The following is a 22,884-nucleotide window of genomic DNA, read 5'->3' on the forward strand; positions in this document are numbered from 1 at the left end:
TAAGCTTACTCCGCGAAGGGGACTGGCGCACGTTAAATGGACCTACAGAACACATACTTTCAAGGTCCAAACTACCCCCCCGCACAGGAAAAAATTCTGCGCTTCAGGTTCAAAGGGAGAGTACGAATACAACGTCCTCCCGTTCGGACTGTCCCTGAGTCCGAGAGTCTCTGTGAAGGTTACAGCCACGGCTATAAGCTCCACTATGACAACAGGACATTCGTCTAGCAGCGTGCATAGACGACTGGCTCCTGTCAACAGACTCGCCACAGGAGGCGCTGTTGCACACTCAACGAGTGCTCAACCACCTCCACTCTCTAGGGTTCCGAGTGAACCAGGAGAAGAGCGTGTTAACGCCGACACAGTCTATAGACTTCATCGGTATAACGCTGGACTCGATTTCTTTCACGGCTCGTCCGAGCCAAGAAAGAATAGAGGCGATAATACAGTCCACGGCATCATTCAAAAGGGATCGCTCGATTCCTTTTCATGCATGCCTGCGGATGGCGGGGCTTATGGCCTCGGTGGTTTACATAATACGCCTAGCCAGGCTAAAATATGAGACCTTTTCAACAGTGGATGAATGCGTTACGCATACCCATGCACCGTCGCCGCCAGAGGGTAACAGTGACGTCACAATGCGTGCTAGCACTGAAATGGTGGGCGGACAGACGAGCCCTCTCAGAAGGCGTCCCTATGGGCAGACCTCTGACCAGGAAAGTCGTCACCACAGACGCCAGCATGTCTGGCTGGGGAGCCACATTGGAGGGCACTACAGCCAGAGGACTGTGGACAGGACAACTACTGTGCTTTATAAATAAAGTTGAGTTGAGTCCTGCCACATCAATTATCTGGAGTTGATGGCGGTGTTCCTCGCACTGAGGTGCTTCGAACCGCGCATCCAAGGTTGCCACGTCCTGGTCAGGACAGACAACACGACAACGATGTGCTACATCAACAAGCAAGGGGGACTCAGGTCCCCCCGCTTGCACCAACTGGCTCAGAAACTCACGTTGCGGTGCAACGCTCGTCTCTTGTCCATTACAGCGTGCCACGTCCCGGGTGTTCTAAACACAGGAGCGGACCTGCTGTCCAGGGGAGACCTCCGATACGCAGACTGGTCACTACACCCAGAGGTAGCAAACCAGATCTGGGGCAGGTTCGGAGCGCCCGAGGTAGACTTGTTCGCCTCAGAGCAGGACACGGAATGTCCTCTCTTCTTCGCCATAAGAGGACCATCGACATTGGGACTAGACGCTCTAGCTCACCAATGGCCCAGGTCCCTTCTCTACGCCTTCCCTTCACTGAGTCTCATTCTCCATACTCTGAACAGAGTGAGGACTCAGGGTCTGACGCTACTTCTAGTAGCACCAGCCTGGGGCGTGTGGAGGACGGAGATAGCTCCCCTCCTCTACAGCCGACCATGGAAGCTCCCTCTACGAGCGGATCTCCTCACGCAGGCGAAAGGAGAGATCTTCCACCCTTGCCCCAGGGACCTAGACCTATGGGTCTGGCCCGTGAGAGGGTGATGCTGACAGAAACCGGCCTCCCTCCGAATGTTATTGCAACAATTCAGAGAGCCAGAGCCCAGTCAACAGCAATACGCTGCGAAACAGCCTGGAGCGTGTTCGGGCGGTGGTGCTTCGAACGACCTAACCAGGTTATCCCCTTCCAAGCTTCAATAGTCGACATCCTGACATTCTTGCAGGAGTTCCTGGATAGAGGTCTAGGCCTCTCTTCAGTGAAAACCCACCTGGCAGCCATCTCGGCTTGCCACGTGGGCATTGACAACCAGACGGTATGGAAACATCTGCTGGTAAAACAGTTTGTGAAGGGCGTACGCAGGGACTGTAAGGTCAACAGGCCCCTGGCCCCCTCCTGGGATCTGTCACTAGTACTCAGGGCTCTAACCAATGAGCCCTTCGAGCCACTGCAGACGGCTGACTTAAAGTTTCTTACTCTTAAGACAGCTCTCCTAGTCGCTCTGACGACCGCTAAGAGGGTCAGCGATCTACATGCACTTTCGACCACTCCAGAGTGCATGAGATTTGACGACAGGTCAACCAAGGTCACCATCAAAGCAAACCCAGCCTTCTTACCAAAGAATGCTTTCTCGGTCTGCGTACCGGTGGACCTACAGGCTTTCCACCCTCCCCCCCTTCGCCACGGAAGAGGACAGGAGGCTGAACCGCCTTTGTCCAGTAAGAGCGCTCCGCGCCTACATGGACAGGACAGGCCCCTACAGGATAGGCCATCAATTGTTCGTATCCTGGGGTGAAAGAACCAGGGGAAAACCTGTCACCAAGGTCACTATCTCCAACTGGATAGTGCAGGCCATTCATCTGGCCTATACCACTCAAGGAATAGAGCCTCCGCTTACGCTAAGGGCTCATTCCACGAGAGGCATGGCAGCATCCTGGGCGCTCCACAGGGGCATCTCGATCCAGGACGTCTGCACAGCAGCGAGCTGGTCCTCCTCCTCGACCTTCGCCACATACTATAACCTAGATGTGGCGGTGCCTTCTATAGCGCACGCGGTCTTGGGAGCAGCCGCACCATAGGTGGACTATAATAAAGTCCACCTTACAGAGCCCCGAAGGGAAGGGGACAAAGTCCCCTCCTCCCTCTATAAACCCAGGCTACCTGGGGTAGTCTCCGCCCTACCCCAATTAGCCACTAAGTGGGACCGGGCCACAAACCTGAGGTTTGTCCCCAGCCCTTAAATTATCCCAAAGTCCTAGGACTCACTGGCTAGTTCTGGATACGGGAGTTCATAAGGTCCCATAAGCGAAGTATTTCGCGAACACAACTTAAAAGAACATGAAGGTTACTTTAGTAACCATGGTTCTTTAAGTAAGTGAGCGAAATACTTCGCTGAACACCCTTCTGTCATGCTCTGTGGCAGAAGGAAATTGTTCGAGTGGCCTGTGACGCAGCAGCTAGGCCTTATATACGCCTAAGGCGCTGGGTGCCTGCGTCACGAGCCTTAAACCCACAGTGCATATAAAATGCCTGTGTGAGTTCATAAATGAATATCTGCACCTCGCTTTCTCAGATCGAAACCTCCCATAAGCGAAGTATTTCGCTCACTTACTTAAAGAACCATGGTTACTAAAGTAACCTTCATGATTCTTCTCATCTACTGTTTTGTTGCCTACGTGCCTGCTTTCCAAGTAACTGGGTGTGCAGAAGTCTTTTTTTCACTATTGTGATGCTAAGGGCACTTGGTATATGTGTTAGTTCCATTGATCCAAGCCGGAACACAATTGACTGAATGACCATTTAAATAAACATGCTCTGGAAATGCACGTGGCCCACCCATGTGACCACTTAATCACATTCGACCATCTGACCATCCATTCGACCACTTAACACGGCAGCTGAATGGCTGCAGGTTTTAAGTTGTCAGATGCAGGGCCCACTTGAGATGTTCAAGTGACCCTGATGGAGAAAAGCTTGAGAATCACTGACACGTGGATTGCAGCTTTTACAAAGGATCGCCTTGATGCTCCAATGTGAAAATGAAGGTGGACACTTAATTACTTACTCTCTATCTCTCTCCCCAGGTGTGCTCAGTTTACCAGAGAGCCTGAGCCTTCACAGAGACCAGCAGCAGCGACCAGGGAAAAGTGGCGAGGGACGCGCCTACAGCCAGTCTGAGCTGCGCTCCGTTGAACAATGCCTACTGGCCACAAGAGTGGGCAGCATCTCTGAACTCAGTGAGTTTGTGTGTGTGTGTGTGTGTGTGTGTGTGTGTGTGTGTGTGTGTGTGTGTGTGTGTGTGTGTGTGTGTGTGTGTGTGTGTGTGTGTGTGTGTGTGTGTGTGTGTGTGTGTGTGTGTGTGTGTGTACACTGTGTAGCCTAGGACTGTCTACCAGTGTGGGGCATTTGCTTTACCTTTTATATTACCAATCGTGGTAATCGTTATCGTTAGTTCACGTGAGGTAACGTTAACCTTTGCTAGAGATTGCGATGTTTTTGGCGATGCAGATTGTTAATACATTCAAATAATATTGGTTATTATCATATTTCTCATGACAAAAAAGGCTTCTTACCTCGTCCGCCTTTCGCCCTCTGTGATGTCCCTCCGTTTTAAGTCCCGTCGCGATATCCCTTAGTTTGAAGAAGGGGATTCTAGCCCTAGCACTCGTCCCTAGCACTCGCTCCAAAGAAAATTTAGAAAACCCTTCCTCCTCACGTGAACGCGCATCAGCAAGGGGAAGGGCTAAGGGCCATGGAGAAGGGGGTAATTGGGAAAAGGCCTTACACTCGTGTAAGACCAGGACTGAAACGGAGGAATCAGATCTATAAGCTCACAACGTGCCGTGACGTGATGCATTGTGAGCTTAAGTACATCTGTACATCACGTGTGCATCAGCTGATTACAATGGAAATAATTAAGCATTCAAGCTTTCTTGTGTTTCATCCGTTTGATATAGTCCAAATCAATTAATCAATCAATCAATACAAAACATACTATAGTGGCATGAAACGTTACACTCACGTTACACACTAGATCTCTAAATCGGTATGTGCATTGTGCAATCAATGTGAGGGTCAAAGGTCAAGGACAGCAATGAACCAAATGGCTCACGCAGTCATACAGAATGCTTTCAACCAACCATCTTTCTCATTAACCAACAGTTAATGAGAAAAGAATGAGTATTCCACGCTCTCACAGAGACAAAAGGTGTTGTCATGGTATCGCCACGTCGAGGAGACGTCAGGGTCAGACCTAAATTGCACAAAAAAGGGAAAACAATTAACTTTGAACATTTAGTGGATTGTTTGTGTTCTGGGATCTGCATTTTTTGGCCAATGTTCCCCTGCAAATAAGGATGCTTTTTCAAAGACACAAAACTAGCAGATCTACTATCTAGATTCGAATTCCGATATCGAAATAATACCGATATAGTACCCATACCTGCTGCAGATACAATTTGCAAACACAAACTACAAGCTGAATCTGAGCGTGTTGTTGAGGAAATAAATCGGTTGTCAGTGTGACACAGAGGGGTGGCATTTCCACTCGCATGTTTTGGAGGTTTGTTGCTTATTTGCCAAAATAGCGCCTTGATTCCTTTCAGTCAAAATGCCAAATTATCATATTTGAAACAACAGCCCCCTTACCAAAATGATTGCAGCGTAAAACCCTGGGTTGTTTTTTCTTTTACCATCATTTAACAATTGCTTTCAGTTTTATCACTGTTATCAGTGTTATGCAGTGATGTCCTGCTTTGACCCATTAAGACCGGGAAAGCATCATCAAAAATAACAGATCTGCAAGCTCGTAGCACAGCACAAAGGTAAAATCTTGAAAATGTGTGCAGATCTTTGAATATATTATTGTTTTAAAGTGATTTTTTTAACTCAAATCTTTGCTTCTGGGGGTCCCCGGAACAAAATATTTTTTAAATGGGGTTTCGTGGCCACATACATGAGAAGTAAAAGAAGAAGAAGAAGAAGAAGAATAAGAAGACATGTTTAAAGTGGAGGGGAGTGTTTGTGTAACTCAGTATTCCCCTGCATTTGGCAGCAGAGTCTATTCCTGGAGCTGTCAATGGGTAAAAGATACCGTATATCCCGCATGCAGGCTATTTCCATATGTAAATCTATACAACAAAAATGGCTGGCAAATATCAGTACCACTGGGAAACAAGGTCAAATCACAATGACATCACTTTGGGCTTAAACACACCTGTGCTCTCCGTCACCAGCAGGGATAATGTTGGAGACATTTTGTCCCACATTCTGTCTCTGTCACTTATATTCCTGAGAGAGACCCAAACTGATTCTTTATGATTTATGTTGTTTACATAATAGAACCACCAGGCACCAGCAAATACATATTACCCAAAGAACAAAAATGTGTACTACTGTAGTTATGTACGTCCACCCATCCATCCATACTGTCATGAGGCAGCCCGTGCCCTTTAGACATACATTTTTGGTACACTGTTGGACATTGAAGAAATGCAAATATTTAAAAAATGTTAATTTATTTATTGAAACTGTAGAATGATATTTTAGCCACCTGTAGCTCCTCTTCTGCATTGCTGGCGATCCTGTTAATTGGGAAGGTGCCCTGTAGAGGAGGAGGGGTCTTTGGTTTCATGGGTTACGGTAAATGTTGGTTTTTCATTGTCTTGTGGTCGTGGATGTACAGTATGGGTAGTGGGTTATTAGTGGGTACCATAGAGTATTAAAAGGATAGAGACTGAACTGGCGCGAAGCTCCGCCCCCTCCGCTATTCATGTCAGTGGAAGTTGCTCAGTGGCGTTTTGAAGCCGCCGGATGGACCGTCTATTTCCGCATTTTTGGGCGCATTTCCGCATTTGACCTCCAAAATTTGGAGGTCAAATGCGGAAGTGCAACCGAGCGCGCAATGTTAAAGCTCAGCTGCACGGGGTTTCCTCGTCATGAATCCACGGGTCCGCCTGCAGTCCTTCCTCTTACCACTAGGGCCCTGCGCTTCAACAGCCTAGCTGGCCCCTTGGTGGGTACCCAGAATGGAATATGATTTTGATGGTAAAATATTGGCCTTGGTTAGCCATATTTGAGTTAACTTATGCCCATATATGGACTTTATCTATTTTCCTATATTATTGAAATGTTATTTTTGGCCAGTTTTATTTTTGGACAAGTTTTCGTCTCGTCTCTGCCTAGGCACACTGTGAATATTGTGCTGACTTTCCATTGGTGGTGAAGGTAAATATAAAAAACTGCATCACTGCACTGGTCCGATTTTTCGAGCCTTGGTCAATCGGTCACCTTTACACATTCATGCATCTTTGTTCACTTATCCGGAGTCGGGTCACGAAGGTAGAAGTTCCAGCACAATGCGTCACGTTGCGACTCACAGTGAGCTACTATATTTTCAGAGAAGAGATTTGGTGTAGAGGGAAAATAAATAATAGAGGGGACAAAATATAGATCCAAGGGGGGGCCCTGGCCAACCAAGTAGGGTTTAAGTGGTTCAATTAAAACCAATTGTCCCAGTAAAGGAAGGCACAAATCCATACTCTAGGTAATTTCTGATGCATATCACAGCATGCCAATGTCATCAATTTCAGAGCTCAGAGCATCCCCCTGTGTCAATCTAATCTCCATAAAGAAGATGTATGTGATTTTCATCCACAACACGTTCAAACCGCAAGAGACAATTAAGTCATCGGAGCATCCGTGCTTCCTATCAAAGTCTGGATGACAGTTTAATGATTGGGAAAGCCCGACACCCAGCTGCTGGATAGCATTGGTTAATTTGGTTTTAATATATTAATTATTCATTCACATATTTGCCAAGACATTTATCATCATGTACTGTAGTGACATTTCACTACTTTGAAGTTAACTTTGAGGACTCTTCCCAAGGACGCAAGTCCCCCTTCACGTTCTTCTATTGATAAACGACCCTTAAACTAGTTATATTTCTTCTCACGCAGATGCAGAACAGTGCCGCCACCACCAGTTGACCGTCAGCTGCAGTCTGTGCAATGTGTTCCAGTGCAATGATTACCAGTGATGCGAGGTGTCAGAAAGCAATGTGATGAGTCGCTGGTGACTGGTAACAGCGGCCATTAGTTCTGGCATGTTGGCTTGGTGTGTCAGGAGCTTAGAGTATATATTAATAGAGACGGCACCAGATTTCTCCTCCCATCCACTTGCATTAAGTTGCTCAAAAGCACATGAGGCGATTTCACTCCTTCCTTGTAGGAGTGCATTCTGGGATCGATTGGGCCAAAACAGATGAACGCGCTCCCGTTGACTATCATTGCATGCATTCACGTGCGTTCACGTATGAAACAGCGTTCACGTGTCATCATGAACGTGCGCAATGATAGTCAACGGACCAGCGCGTTCATCTGTTTGGTCCAGTGCTGAAATACCAAATTCGGCCACTTCCATTTGTCCAATGTCCATTTCACCTCAGGGTTTCCTCCGGGTGCCGTCTCTATTCATATATACTCTAAGGTCAGGAGGAGGGGCGTCTTTACACTTCCTCATTGTGGTGTGTGGGTGATGGCTGATTTAATCAGTCACACCTGGACTGAATACAAACTAATTGGACAGTGAGCTGGGTTTGACTGCACACCAATTCTGGTTCTATAATGTGAATGGGGCAAGTCTAAGCTGGAGCAGATGCTAGATTTCCGACCTTGTTACTGCGATTATGTGGTCGGCGCACCCCCCTTTTTCACACAAGAGGCGTTGCCTCAAACTATATTCTCATGTCCCAGTGGCAAAAAATGTGTTCCCAGAAACGTCAGAGGCTCGACATGTTGTGGAACACAGTATTGCACTGTAACAGCTCTGTTCTATTCACAGGGTAATTATTATGCTTTACTTACAGTACTGTGCAATAAAACAGATTGTCTAGAGCTATGGTTCTCAAAGTGCGGAACTTGGAGTGTCCCCAACCAAATTAGGTAATATAGCAGTGAAATCAGTTTAACCACTTTAACTTTAAAATTTCTGTACAATTTTGAGGTACTTTTACTTTACTTGAGTATTTCCATTTTTAAATATTTTATACTTCTACTCCGCTAACATAGAGGCAAGTTAAAGGGCAGAGTGACTCCATCCATTAATCAGGTAAAGCTCTATTTGGAAATAGCTGATCGCATCGAATACAGGCCTTGTTGTAACTATTAGTATTTTTTACAGTGATTTACTTAAGTAACAAATGTGAGTACTTCTTCCAGCACTGCACCCAGAGCTTTCTTCATGCTCTGATAACATCTCTACAGAGCACAGCAAGATGGTCCATTATCTATCATTAGTCTCTGTCGTTAGAGGGACGCCGTGGAGCCTTCCCCCCCATCTCTGTTGTCCTAGTCACTGGTGGAAGACGATCCATTATCTACCTTTAGTCTCTTTTATTTTATTTAGTTTTTATTAAAGGTAGGGAGAGGTTGGTACAGCTGTTGCATATGTACAGAATAAACATACCCATTTCTTTTTTTACATACCGTATATACATACGTACATACATACATACATGCATGACAGACAGTGACAGTAACAAGAACACGTCAGGGTAATATGGCTATATTGTAGGTGGGTACTTTAGAAAGGAAAAAGATTAATACCCATATACATAAAACAAAACAATACAAAAGAAAAAGAAAAAACATACAACAAAAAACAAAGACACCCCTAAAAACTAAAACCCTGAGATCCAGAATGGGCCAGCGACTACAGAATATATTGGTCATCATTTAGCAGCAGTGTTGTAGCTGGCGATCTATCCCAGATGTTGTATGAAGGGTTGCCATATCAAATCAAACCATTAGTCTCTGTCGTTAGAGGGACGCCGTGTAGCCTTCCCCCCATCTCTGTTTTCCTGGTCACTGGTGGAAGAAGTACTCATACAAATGCCTTCCAAACCAGTAGTTCTCAAACTTTCAAGATTTTTCTAAAATGTTCAAAAATGTACAAGCTCGCTTGTATATATATGCTTCTATTTTTTTATTGCCAATGCAAAAATCTAAAATGTCCTGGTTTTAATGGGTTAATTGACCTGAGGCTGATTCTACAAATGCCTTCTAAATCAGTCGTTCTCACACTTTAAATATTATTTCTAAAAACTAAAACGAAACAAAAAACAAAGCTCGCAGTGCGGCACAAAGTGACACGCTGTGAGTTTGTAGATCTGCCATTTTTTATAAATGGTAAAACTAAAATGACACAGATGCTTTCCCGGTTTTAATGGGTTTGGTAACAATAGCAATATCACAATGTTGAAATATTCTTGCTTGTAGATTTAATTGGATAGTTTTGAAGTATAGACAAAGAATCAAATTGGGCTTAATTGGGTAATGTACGTTTTGTAATAATAATCCAAATGAAGTAAAGTATTCAAATTTCAAATCAATGTAGTGGGGTACAAAGTACAATATTTGCCAATGAGATGTTGTGGTGTAGAAGTATACAGTATTGAGAAATGGACTTGTTCAAGTAAAGTACATGTAAGAGTACCTCAGTATGTACTACAGCACACTGGTTCCTAGTGATGCTTGGTAGAGAAGCTGCTGTTATAAGGAGCCAGGGGGTAAACTGCTGGGTCATTATGTACTCTACACGTGTTCTTATCCCACAACCACAAGAGCATGACTCCCCCGCCCTCCTAAGGCGAAGTCACACCGAGAAAATGGTCATGGCTGGATGGGTCGGGATGAGGAAAGACCCTCTTGGCCGGAGTTCCACTGATGGCATTGGCTGACGTCTGGTGACGTCGTCTCAGATCCGGAGAGATTGAGGCTACAAGCATGACTTCTTGAGCTGTTGCCTTTGCTAGTACTTCCTTTTGGCCTTTCCTGCTGTCTCAAACATTTTGTCATTTCTGTTTTAGTGCAATGTCTTAACACTTGCATGCTCTTAACAAAACGTTGGCTAACAGTACTGCGTCTTTTTTAATGGGTGGCTGGGAGCAGGTCAGCATCGTGCCGAGTCGGATTGGCCAACAGTGGCCATTAAACAAAGTCATGGTTGTGTAGCAGCAAATCCTTGAAACACTGGGATTATGGCAGCATGCGTCTCTGCAGGCCGTGCATAAAGCAGTCGCGGTGCACATTCATCAATGCCCAAGTGAGTGATAGATACAATGTGGTTACATACTGTACAGGCTACTGTGTAATTGCTCCACAGGGAACCTGAATTAATTGCTTATGCGTGGCAAGAGAGAATGTTGTCTTACATTAAACATTAAATGGATATCACACTGTGAGATGTAATAATAAGAGGTTATTGCCGTATGTGGGCACTTGATGGCTGTTTATTTACTTTAAACGTGCCAACTCTCATAAATTCCTGTTGTTAATGAAAGCGGTGCTTTTGCACAAGGACTTCAGGCCTCAGATCATATCCAAGGCTTTTCAAAGCATCAGTTGAGAAATATCCTATTATACTAGAAGAATGCTGCTCCACTCATTGTTAAAACTGTGATACCTGACAAAAAGGAGCTTTTCTTCTTTTCGCCTCTTTTGCTGTCGTTAATTACCTGGGATGAGATATTGATTACAGACCTTAGTTCAAATGTTATAATGGAAACGCTATTGACTTTTTAGCTCAATCCTTCCCTTGCTCTTGTTAGTTCTTCTCTCGCCTTTCCGATTAAAAATAAAATCTGACCCTCTTAGATTAGGGTTTTGCCCCACTATACTAAAATAAGGAACACCCAGGTGCCTGTTTTTAACAGTTACAATGTAGCAGTAGTTTCCCTTAGAAATGGAAGTTATCTCACACTGTGTGTTTAAAGTGCTGGCACGTCACTCATTTTGGCTATGTGTGTTTAGCAATAATCTGCCTTTCTTTGCCCAGCGGCGGCCTGTCTGTCTCCTCTGTCTGCCTTCCAATCTCCCTCAAGAAAATGTCACGGTCTGAATAAATAAGACATGAGGATGGCTGTTGCTGCTGCATTGTCTCTGAGTTGGCGTTCCAAGGCTCCCCTTACCAAAATGCTCTAGAGAGCCTCGTTTGCAGCCTCTTTTGCTTGAGGAGAGGGAAAGAGGGATGGAGATAACCTATTGGGTCTCCTCTTAATAATGAATGTGCATGCGTGCACAGTTGTGCAGTGTGGGATTGCCGGTCTTGTCATGATTTCACACATTGCGTCAGATATTAAATGAATTATATTCATTCATTATATTCACTTGTATTTCATTTATCGATAGACTGTACATAGTGTACTCATGCAGAGATCCTGTGTAGATATAGAGCCAGCAGCTCAGTATTTTACTCTTATTGCTCTTGGTTTAGTTCTTGGCTTTTACTTTTAAAGAGCTGAAATGAAAAAAAGTGCTTATCCGTGGTCATAATGGAGATAGTAGATGCAAAAAAGAAATGAATTGTTTACTATGAAATCGTACGTTTTTGTCCGTCAGCGTATCACTCAAAATCCCCATATACTGTATGGTGCCCAGGTCACGTGATATCATCAGGGATGGAGATCCCTGATGTCATAGTAAATGCGATCTGCTGTCGCAATTTAGCCCATATATGGACATCCCTGATGTCATCAATATTGGCCAGCAACTCTACATCTGACCTCAAACCCATAGATCTCCAAGATCATCATGAGTTTTCGTCTACCCTGACCACCTGTAGGGTAACATTGTTAGGATTGTTGTTAGTTGTGGTTGTTTGGGGCAAGTTATACTAATAGAAATGTATTACAATGGATGTTATGTTACACATTTTCACTACCTGTAGCCTTGTAGAGATAATAGCCCCCTGTGAGTTCCCACATCTTCGGATATTCATCTTTCAGAAGTCTGGAGAACTAAAAGAATAAAACAATGTCTAAATAGTTGGAAGAACAGCCCAACACTAGGATGCTTCAAATAGAGACACTTAGTTGTAAGCTGGATGTTTTGTTGATGACATTAAATTTGTATGCCATGTTTGTTTTAGTTTTTTAACCCACAATTTTGCAACAAACCATTTTTCACTGGGTGCTGCAGTGTCCATTACCTAATGTAATCCTGGGCGCTACACTACCTATGCCAACCAGGGGAGAGCAGCAGACTGACCTCATGCTTCCTTCTATGCATAAAGGAGTCCAAGCTGCTTCTTTTCACCTGGCGGAGTTTCCCCGGCCGGGGAGGTAGTTTAGAGGCCAGGATTACTGCATGTTTTTTGTGAGGGTAGGTAACGCGAGGTTAGACTGTTGTAGTGTGGAAGGGGAGGGGCCATGATCATCATTACGTAGAGAACATGAATTCCTGACCAGGATATCTGAAAACAGAGATTGCACACAAAAAAACCCCAGGAAAAGTGTCCTAAACATCATTAAAATAAGATCAGGTTGTGTCAGGGGTGAAGTGGCCCTTTAAGCTCGGCTGAGTGGCTAAGTGGCTAACAGCAAAGTTTGCTTGATGATTAGTCACTCTTGTGGTGTTTTCCCCTCTCCCCCTTCCATAAGGATATGTCCACGTCGGTCGGAGGTATTCAATAATTAAATGAGCGTGTGGTTTTTTGGTCATTTTAATAAATATTTTAAGTTTTTCTGAAAACTTAGATCAGGATTTAGAAGGCGTTTTTAGAATCGACCCTCAGGCCTAAATGGTTAATGTCTTGCTGTACCATGTGCTGTTTACATTACTGACTAATAAAGTAATCAATCATCTCCTTGGAAACATTGATGTATCTTTTTCCAAGTCCTGCATGCCTGGGCCATCTTGAACTCCTCTGGGGTTGGGGTAGTCTCTGCATTCATCTTCCATCTTGGAGTTGCTGGGCCAGCCTATGGACTCTGGAGTTGGCAATTTTCTCTTGCCAAGAAAGGATTTTTTCTTGGGGAGAAAACCGAAGGAGCTGTTTACAATTTAGAGGCCTTCTTTTTTTAAACCGGCCTCAGGTGACAGGTCTAAAAGGGCTGTACCCCTCCTGTGTTTCATTCTCACGATAGCCTACAGTACTGCTGCAGCTACAGCTATAGTATGACAGCTGAATTTCCCTCTGGGGATAGATAAAGGCTAGGTCATCTTATCCAAATCTAATCTAATCTTATCTTATCTTATCTTGTGTCCTAGTCTTCATCAGCTTGGCACGTTTCTCTCCCTAGAAAGCTGAAAGATTTACTGTTTGTTGCATGAATGATCTGTCCTGTTCATGCCATCTTTCACACACACACACACACACACACACACACACACACACACACACACACACACACACACACACACACACACACACACGCATGCCTCTCGCATTGTTCAAATTAAATGGAATCTTGGCAGCTAAGCAATTCATTCATTCATTTTGAATGACCAAATGCACGTTGTGTCTTTCTTTCTTTCTCTTTCTTTTCATTGTTTTTACTGTAGGTGTGACTGTCCCATCACTTTGTCTTGGATAGGTTAGTTGAATGGTGTACTGTAGAAAATCTGATGGTGTTCTTTGGATGGTGCATAATAGATGTTCTTTAGATGTTTCAGTTCATCACATGACATCAAAGTCAAGAGGGATAAAGCTGGATAGAGAGGGGCAAACAGAAATCTCACACATTACTACTATGAGAGTTGCAAGTAAGCATATAGTTGCAAGTAAGCATAGTTATCCGCATAATAACAACCGCACTGCAACAATAATGCTTTCAACAAGCTAAACAGTACATGGCCATTGTTCATTTAACCCTGAGAGTGTGCAAATGTATCCAAATTGTTAGAAATGGATGAATTAACAATGACCTGTGTGACCTGTGTGCTCCTTTGCTAGAAGTGAAATCTCTCTCTCTCTCTCTCTCTCTCTCTCTCTCTCTCTCTCTCTCTCTCTCTCTCTCTCTCTCTCTCTCTCTCTCTCTCTCTCTCTCTCTCTCTCTCTCTCTCTCTCTCTTTTTGTCTGTCCAAACTAGGACTCATTTTCTGATTAATTGGCAAGGCAAGCGTTTATAAGCATTGAAGTCATCTCAAACATTGACATTTAGACCCAACCAGATGACTTAAAGTACTGGAAGTACTGGAATTATTCAAAGGAAATGAGAGAGAGCGTGGCTAAGAGAGTAGCTCATGTTTATCCATATACATTTTTTCAGACGGTTCAGTCATGGACACCACCCTGTTTAGCTACTCATTTCCTTAACGTCCGTCGCTGGAAACTCTTGATATGCTCTGACAGGATAAGCTCCCCGGGGACTGAGAAATATGAGAAAAATTCTCTTTCATTCTTAAAGGCCACGATTCTAAAATAACCGTGTCCTTTCTTTCTTTGTGTGTGTGTGTTTGTGTGTGTGTGTGTGTGTGTGTGTGTGTGTGTGTGTGTGTGTGTGTGTGTGTGTGTGTGTGTGTGTGTGTGTGTGTTTGTGTGTGTGTGTGTGTGTGTGTGTGTGTGCGTGTGTGCACGTGTGTGTGCGCGTGCGCGCATATTTGTGTTCCTGCATGAATGTACCTCTGCCTGCACACTTGTTTAATTCCATCTGTGCATTATGCATATGCCCTTGTTTGCCCTGTGTGTTCTGTGCGGCCGTGCTTACGTACGTGTGTGTCTTTGTGTGTGTACAGGTGACCTGGTGTCGCGGGCGATGCACCACCTCCTGCCGCTGCACATGAGGAACCACAGCAACGGGACGCCACTCCACCAGAAGAACGGCGCGGTCCACTGGGCCCCGGAGGCCATCTACACACTGTGCTACTTCATGCACTGTCCACAGCTGGAGTGGGAGAACCCCAACGTGGAGCCCTCCAAGGTCACCTTACAGACGGAGAGGTGAGGATGTTGCCCTCATATCCACTCATTATGTGGCTTTATTTGACCACATCGGTATCGCCAATGGTACGCCCTGACACTACGCAGCCAACGTGACCCAGGCATTAAGTGAAAATGTTTTTTCCCACTTTGATTTGAAAATGGATCTATTGAGTACCCAAATGGATCATTTCACATGTCTACTGCAATAAGTCCACAAACAGAGACCTCTGCATCAACGCAGATATATAAATGTATTATGTGCCATCCTTTACAAAATATATATCGGCACCAGTTCAATTATCTGTATCAATTAACCACTTTAAACCATCCCTATTTTGAGCAGGTGGAAATAAAATAAAAATCCCCAAATATCACACTTTCCCAAAACCTCATGAATAAGCAGATCACAACATGCCACATTGTGAGCTTTTATATCTGCTATTTTCGCTACTCCGTACAACAAAGTAGAGTACGTATAGGGCTTAGTGGTTAATCCTTCCAACAGAAGAAAGAGTTCACCCAATGATAACTGATGCTAACGAGATTAAAGCTGTGTCAAAAGCTTTGTAATGACAAAAGACACAGTATCACCCTTATGAAAACGACACTGCATCTCTCTTCAGGCCACACACAGACCACTACTGTACATAGACGTGACATTAGATATGACAGGTTGGTGGTACAGAATACCTTCCTCCACAGAGAACTACAGGCAGGCAGACAGACAGACAGACAGACAGACAGACAGACATCTCCCTGGTGTAACCGTATACTCTTACCCTGGTCTTTTATAACACTTGTTTACACTGAAGGTTTTTTTAAATGGCAAATCTACAAACTCACGAAACATAGCGATGTGACACACTGTGACCATTTTCGAATAGCCAATGTACTACTGCATATAAAGTTAAAGTGGCCTGGGGTCCCCCTCAAGGACCGTCCTTGGGGGGGACTCCAACCAGACTCTCACTTTGAGAACCAGTGTTTTACAATACCTCTGGCTCTCCACGGTTAGCAAATGGCACACCAGATGTTTTCCTATATGGAATGAGAGGACTGGCTTATACGAGTCAATTGTCAGCTTGTTAGAGCTAGTGTAAGCCCTTCGGGTGACCCAAGAGAAAACAAGCGGCAGGAAATGAAAGTTGGAACAGGCATGCAGAGACACGTGCCCAGTCAGTATCGATAATCTGAGTTACTGACCTAAGTAGGTCATTATCACCCGGCAGCCTCGCGGCGCTGTGTTGTTGTGGCCTTACAGCATGAATGACATAAAGATGAAGCCATTATTTCCACAGTGTTAATTCCCGTGATTCCGGCATCATTGCTGGCCACTTTGTGTGTTTTTTCCAAGCTTTCGCTGAGAACGCCCTCGTAGCACAGAGCAATTCATTGCAGTTCCCACAAGAGTGCCTTGTCCCAACGTCCCTTACCAAATCTCATTCACACAGCTCCAACCTGTGAAGTGAAAATGTTCGGTTTGATGATGTAGTGTTTTGTGATGACTTTATTGTCCATATTACACTATAATTTTACTATACGCTCCACTTTATAAATAGCGGTCTATTGTATTATATTTATTATTGTTTTATGGTTTCTCTTGGAACTCACTTGTTAAAGTGGGATGAAGCAAAAATGAATTGAGGGACTCCACCCGTTATTGCCTGTAACATAGCTAGCGATCTGTTAATATGCCTCCAGCTCACATCAGTTCAATGTGCCTCACAGGTCTCCAGCTCACATCTGTTTTAACTTTGAACACCAAGGAAGCCAGTATGTGGATCTGAAATAATGTATAGAAAGTAAACACAATGCATTCTAAAACTTCAAACTATAACAAACAAAAAACATGCAGTGTCTTGTCAGCAGCAAATACCTGAAATAGGGTTGTGTGGAAACAGCCTGACCTTGAACTGCTGCTTCTGACTTTGCATATCCACTGGGAGGAACATATTCTCTTGATGCCTCTTGATGAGGTGTTGTGGCTTAATGTTAATGAATTCAATGTTTCGCTCTGACCTGACGTCTCATTGACTGTAAGTAACTTTCCTCCTTTCCTTTGAAATGAGAAAACGAGGTTTGGCATTCATCAGCTGATGTACTGAGGAGCATTAGAAGACCCCACGGACTCGGAATAGAATTGAAAAGTGACTAATTAATGATGAGTGACAGCTGGGAGCATGTGCACATGTGAAGGACAGTCCATCCATGCATTGAGACGTCCTTTGTATAGTATAGCAGTGAATCCCAATAGTGTGCATGACAGCAAAGCAAGCAAGCAACAAGAAGGACAAAAAAGCTACAGCTTGTTTGTGCCACAATTGCCAGTGGAATATTAGGAACATAATCTCTGGTCTCAATTGTCAAAGAGTGTTCAAGGATTTGTTCCATTATGAAATCCTCTGGCAGGCATTTGTAGAGCACATTTCAGGCACAAAGGCAATTCAACATGCTTTACAAAAGGCATACATTGAAGAAAAATAAAAAAAAAGAGAGAAATGAAACTATAAAATAATATAATCTAAATAAAATCGTTTGGTCTTGACTTGTTTGGGCACAAATCCTCAATATTGGTTTGTTTATAAATTTGCCTTAACAACTGAGCCATAGCGTGCATGCGTGCCTGGCATGCCTGCCTGCGTGAGTGCGTGTGTCATCATGTTCAAATTTAGCAAACTACTCTTAGTTTTTTTATTTTAATATTTTTTCTCTTCGACAAAAATTTACAGCCGGTTTACAAGCTTGTAGATTAGGTTTTTGGGGCTAATATTTCCACCAGAATATGGACGCTTCACACTGGGGTTCAAGTGATTAAAATTGGACTCCATAATTACACCAACATTTCTGGCTCGAGTCAAGGTGAGCACTTAAGAACTTTCAGCCCTACTTCCTTGGCACAAAAGACAATTCCGTTTAGTCTTTTTGTTTAATTGGAAGAAGATTTTTGGCATATCCAGTAATTTTGTATTGATGCACTGACACAGCGAATCTATGGGACCATACTCACTTGGTGAAAGAGCTCTGCAAATGGTATAATCGCTTATGGTAAGCGATTTTGTTTGTTTGTTTTGTTTGTTGTGCAACATAATTTGGCCAAATGGGAACATTCTGAACAATCGTTATTGTTGAACAAGGATTAGAGGAATTAAGGAAGACAATAGAGCTGCTTTGGGCATCAATTTTCTTTCTTTATTTAGTTGTTTGTTATGTTTTTAGAAGCTTAGTTGGCAGTCCAATGAGTGACACAGCTGTTTTAGTTTAAAACGTCTGTATCCATTGGCCAGAGAGGAAAGACCTGTACTATACTGTATGTATCCAAGTTCTCGACATTGTGGCTTCTAGGTATTGGTCACCTATTTCAGCAAGCTCTGACTCTGGGAGTTTGTCGATTAACTGCTGTCTAACTGCCCTCCTAGATCCTTATTCCTAGCCAAACCAAACTCATAACCATGCCGTAAGGCCTGTGCAGGATCTGTGCTGGTTTGTACTGGGTAGTGGGGAACAAACTCAACCACAGTACTTGAGTTCGACTCAACTACAAGTGAAAGTTGCCAGGTCAAATTTGTAGTTCAGTTAAGGTACTGGAGTATTTGCTTTAAAAGTATTCAAAAGTACATGCTTAAAAAATGCTTAAACATTCAAAAGTAGGCCTACATTTGAGGATAAAGTATAGTTTAATATCATTGCATTGCTGTATTGAAATGTAGACATTTTCCCCAAAAAATATTTAAAAAATGTAGCTTGTAGATCAGTGGTCCTCAACAAGCGGACTGCGGTCCACGACCGGACCGCGGCACACCTCTCTGTGGACCCTGGAGAAATGATAGAATAAAGAGAAGAAAAAATGTCACCGCGACCACGAGAGAGCAACGCAATTAATGCTCTGAATGTGGACCGACTGATTGTGTGTGCCTGTGTATTATGGGCCGGCATGTCCTGATGACATTGTTGCGCTGACTGGCTCACTAGCTGTTAAAGGGGTCGCAGTGACACATTCACACATTCAGTTGAATGAACAAAATTGGATTTTTGGACGTGAATAATGAATATTTGTCTCTACTCTGCACCCCAGTATTGGTTGGTTGGATGGGACCCGATTTGTATAAGCTTGGTTTGACTGTACTAAACAGGCATAGTTGTTTCTAGTGGTGGGGGGCAGCCCCACCCAATGGGGCCCACGTGGCCCGCGAGTCGTGACCCGCAATTTTATTTTATTTTAATAATTTTAAAATTATTTGTGGACCTTCAGCATTTCTAGTTGAGGACCCCTGTTGTAGATCATACATTTTTACTATAAAAACAGTTAATATTTGAAATAGGGTTAATTTTTTTAATTACCGTATTACAATATTTGTCTTTGAAATGTAGTGCAATGAAATACATTTCCAAAAATATATATACACAAGTAAGATAGAGTAAATGTACATTATGTACTCATACAGTAAATGTACTTTGTTACTGTCCACCACTAGACTGCGATTGGTGGATTTTGCAGTTAAGTGCTCTGGCATGGGTCTACTACATGCACGGTAGAGTAGACAACTTAATTTTTAGCATATGCCTGTGTGTGCTGGTGCCGTGAGTGCCCAATGAGTGTTTGTCTCCCCCCGCAGGCCGTTCATGGTGCTGCCGCCCCTGATGGAGTGGATCCGTGTCTCTGTGGCCCACACGGAGCACAGACGCAGCTTCTCTGTGGACAGCGATGACGTCCGGCAGGCCGCCAGGCTGCTGCTGGCTGGAGTGGACTGTGAACCGCGCCAGCTCAAGTACGACTATATATGCATTATGCAGCGCTTCAGATACTATATCGTCACTGTTGCGCAGAAACCTCACATCTCCATATAGAATCTTTTTATGTTTTTTATTGTTTTGCGTAAAATCAATGCCAAATTTTATACCTCGTCGTGACTCGTGTGCCTGTGTCGCGCAACAGTAAATAAGTAACAATTTTGGACAATTTTGTCGGTTTCTGCCGACAGCTCTGTCTGTCTGTCTGTCTGTCTGTCTCCGTCCGTCCGTCCGTCCGTCCGTCTGTCTGTCTGTATCATTGCTGTCAGGCAGAAACTTCTTCTCTCCATATACTATGAGGTTTCCACCCGACCAAGACGGTATAATATATACTGTATAAAGTATATGCACTTCAGAATGTATGGATCCAAGCACGTTCACATAAATCACATGAAGCAATGACATAGATATGAAATATCATTATCACGAGCATTGCAGGCGCGAGTGCACACACATAGACTACATGCACACAATCTCTGACATGATCAAGAAAAGACATACTTTGCAGTAATTGCCTTTTTCAGGCCCATTGTGTACACTGCAAAATCCTGAGTGTTTATTTTAACCCGTAAGGGTCCGTGTGTGTGTGTGTGTGTGTGTGTGTGTGTGTGTGTGTGTGTGTGTGTGTGTGTGTGTGTGTGTGTGTGTGTGTGTGCTCAGAGCTAAATGAACACTCAGGACTTTACAGTGTAGAGAATATAAACGCAGTCAGGTATTTTAAGGGAGTCATGAAGCATCGCAACACCAGCAGTCCCAAGTACTGCAATTTTGCCGTTGCGTTGTGAGCTTACAGATTTTTGAATAGCGGAAGTACAGTATAAAATAGAGCTTCATTGGTTAATGTATGTTTTGTAATAATCTTAATCTGCATACGACGTATTTAGTTACTTTCCGGCACTGTCACGTACCAACGTGAACCATGTTGTGTGTTGGTTTTTTGTTTCTAGAGCGGACGACTGTTTCTGTGCCTCGCGGAAGCTGGATGCTCCTTCCACTGAGGCCAAGTTCCTCCAGGACCTGGGCTTCCGGATGCTCAACTGTGGGCGTACGGACCTGGTGAAACAGGCTGTCAGCCTACTGGGGCCTGATGGCATAAACAGCATGAGCGAGCAGGTTAGACACACACGCACACACGCACGCACGCACGCACGCAAGCACACACACACACACACACACACACACACACACACACACACACACACACACACACACACACACACACACACACACACACACAGATTTGTATTACTATGCTGTACTTGTGAGGACATGGCGCCAGGCGATTTTATGAATGCCTTTTTTTTATGTGCCTTTTTTATGAATGCCATTTTTATCCGTAACACTAAAGTCAAAGAATATAGGTGATCTACAATGTGTGCTTGTGTGTAGTAGACACCAGCATTCAAAGAATTCTAAAACAGGCATAATTCACCTAATACCTAAAACTAAATTCTAATGTCACTCTAAGGTCTATATGTCTATAGCTAATACTTTCCGTTTTCCTAATTGAAAGCCTGACTCCCCAAATCTTGTTTTAACCATAAACAACAACCACTTCTCTTGTGGGACCAGGAAAATGGTCTATTTTTCTGATTCTACTATACTTGTGGGGACAATTGGCACTCACAAGTACAGTAACTATGCACACACACACACACACACACACACACACACACACACACTCAGGGACATATACAGTATGTACAGTACATATGCCTAGTACATACACATACAGTATACTATAGATTTAGACACATTTACACCTTGCCTGGGGATTCTGCTCCTCACACAGTGAACCTGTATGCTGTATGCTGTTCACAACATAGAACATGACTCACTCATCCATGCACACCACCCAGGAAAGCCATCCCACTAGATCAGGGGTTTTCAACCTTTTTATACTGAAGTACAACCACAGAAAATATCTGGCACTCCAAGTACCACCGTAATAACTGATATTAAAATACAGGAGCGTAGATCTGCCCCATCCTATTCAGCTATTATTAACCCAGGAGGAAAATGTAATTTATTCTTTAAATTGTTTTGTTTTTGTTCCATTCCTAAGACAATTTCGCTGCTGCTCTGATGCAGCAAATTGATATATTTCTAATGTGATTAATCCGTCCTACAATCTTACAGCTAGGTCATGCTCATGTCATGCTCATTTTAGCACGGCTGGAGAGCCTATTTGAACCAATTGCTTGGTCAGAACAACTACCTCCTCTGAGTACCACCAGAGGGGGGCTCAAGTACCACTAGTGGTACTAGTACCAGTGGTTGGGAACCCATGCACTAGACTAGATGAATGTTCAGACAAACTTCCCTTGTAGCTCATTATATCATCACTGTTGGGTGGAAACCTTGTAATAGAATAGGTCCAAAATCATTCATTTTCAGGAAATGGGAGGAGACAAAAAAAGATTGAAAATATGTATTTAGTCACAAGCTCTTTAGGTAATACTTTTCATTGGTTAAATATTTATAAACCCCACAGACAGACTTAACCACTTTCAATCTGGCATCCCTATTTTGGCCATGTTATTCTAATATTCTATCAAACATTTAAAAAAGAAAAATCTAAATTAATCTAAATGAGTCATAAATAGAGAAAATAGCAGATGCAATGAGCTGTAAGCTTGTATATTGTGCTATTTTCGATACTTCTGAGGGTTACTGTCATCCAACAAAGTATAACATTTGTTTAAAAAAAGAAAATATAAAAAGATGAAATATGGAGATAAAAGGTTTCTGCCCGACAGCAATGATATTCTACAGTCAAGCTACGGAATTCTGTGTCACATCAAAACCCCCACCTTCTATGGAATGCTCACTGAGAAAATAATGTAGAATTGGGAATGCATCTTGGGAAAGTCAGCATTTAGCTTCAGGATCCATATTTGGTGCAGAAAA

The 22,884-nt window shown here is 43.5% G+C and overlaps 1 protein-coding gene across 5 annotated transcripts in view; it reads left to right on the forward strand.

The window, feature by feature from the left end:
• Positions 1 to 22,884, forward strand: part of btbd11b (BTB (POZ) domain containing 11b) — a 115,784-nt gene that overhangs the window by 66,486 nt on the left and 26,414 nt on the right. For all 5 annotated transcript variants that reach the window (XR_013963972.1, XM_080762023.1, XM_080762024.1 and 2 more), the window contains exons 2-5: positions 3,567 to 3,719; positions 15,000 to 15,204; positions 19,800 to 19,952; positions 20,922 to 21,087. Coding sequence is in view for 4 of the 5 variants with exons in the window: in XM_080762023.1 (XP_080618149.1) it covers positions 3,567 to 3,719; positions 15,000 to 15,204; positions 19,800 to 19,952; positions 20,922 to 21,087 (677 nt within the window). In the remaining variant the exon portion in view is untranslated. The remainder of the gene's footprint in view (positions 1 to 3,566; positions 3,720 to 14,999; positions 15,205 to 19,799; positions 19,953 to 20,921; positions 21,088 to 22,884) is intronic.

The sequence above is a fragment of the Protomyctophum bolini genome (assembly GCF_963924005.1).
Source record: "Protomyctophum bolini genome assembly, chromosome: 4".
Lineage (NCBI taxonomy): Eukaryota > Metazoa > Chordata > Actinopteri > Myctophiformes > Myctophidae > Protomyctophum > Protomyctophum bolini.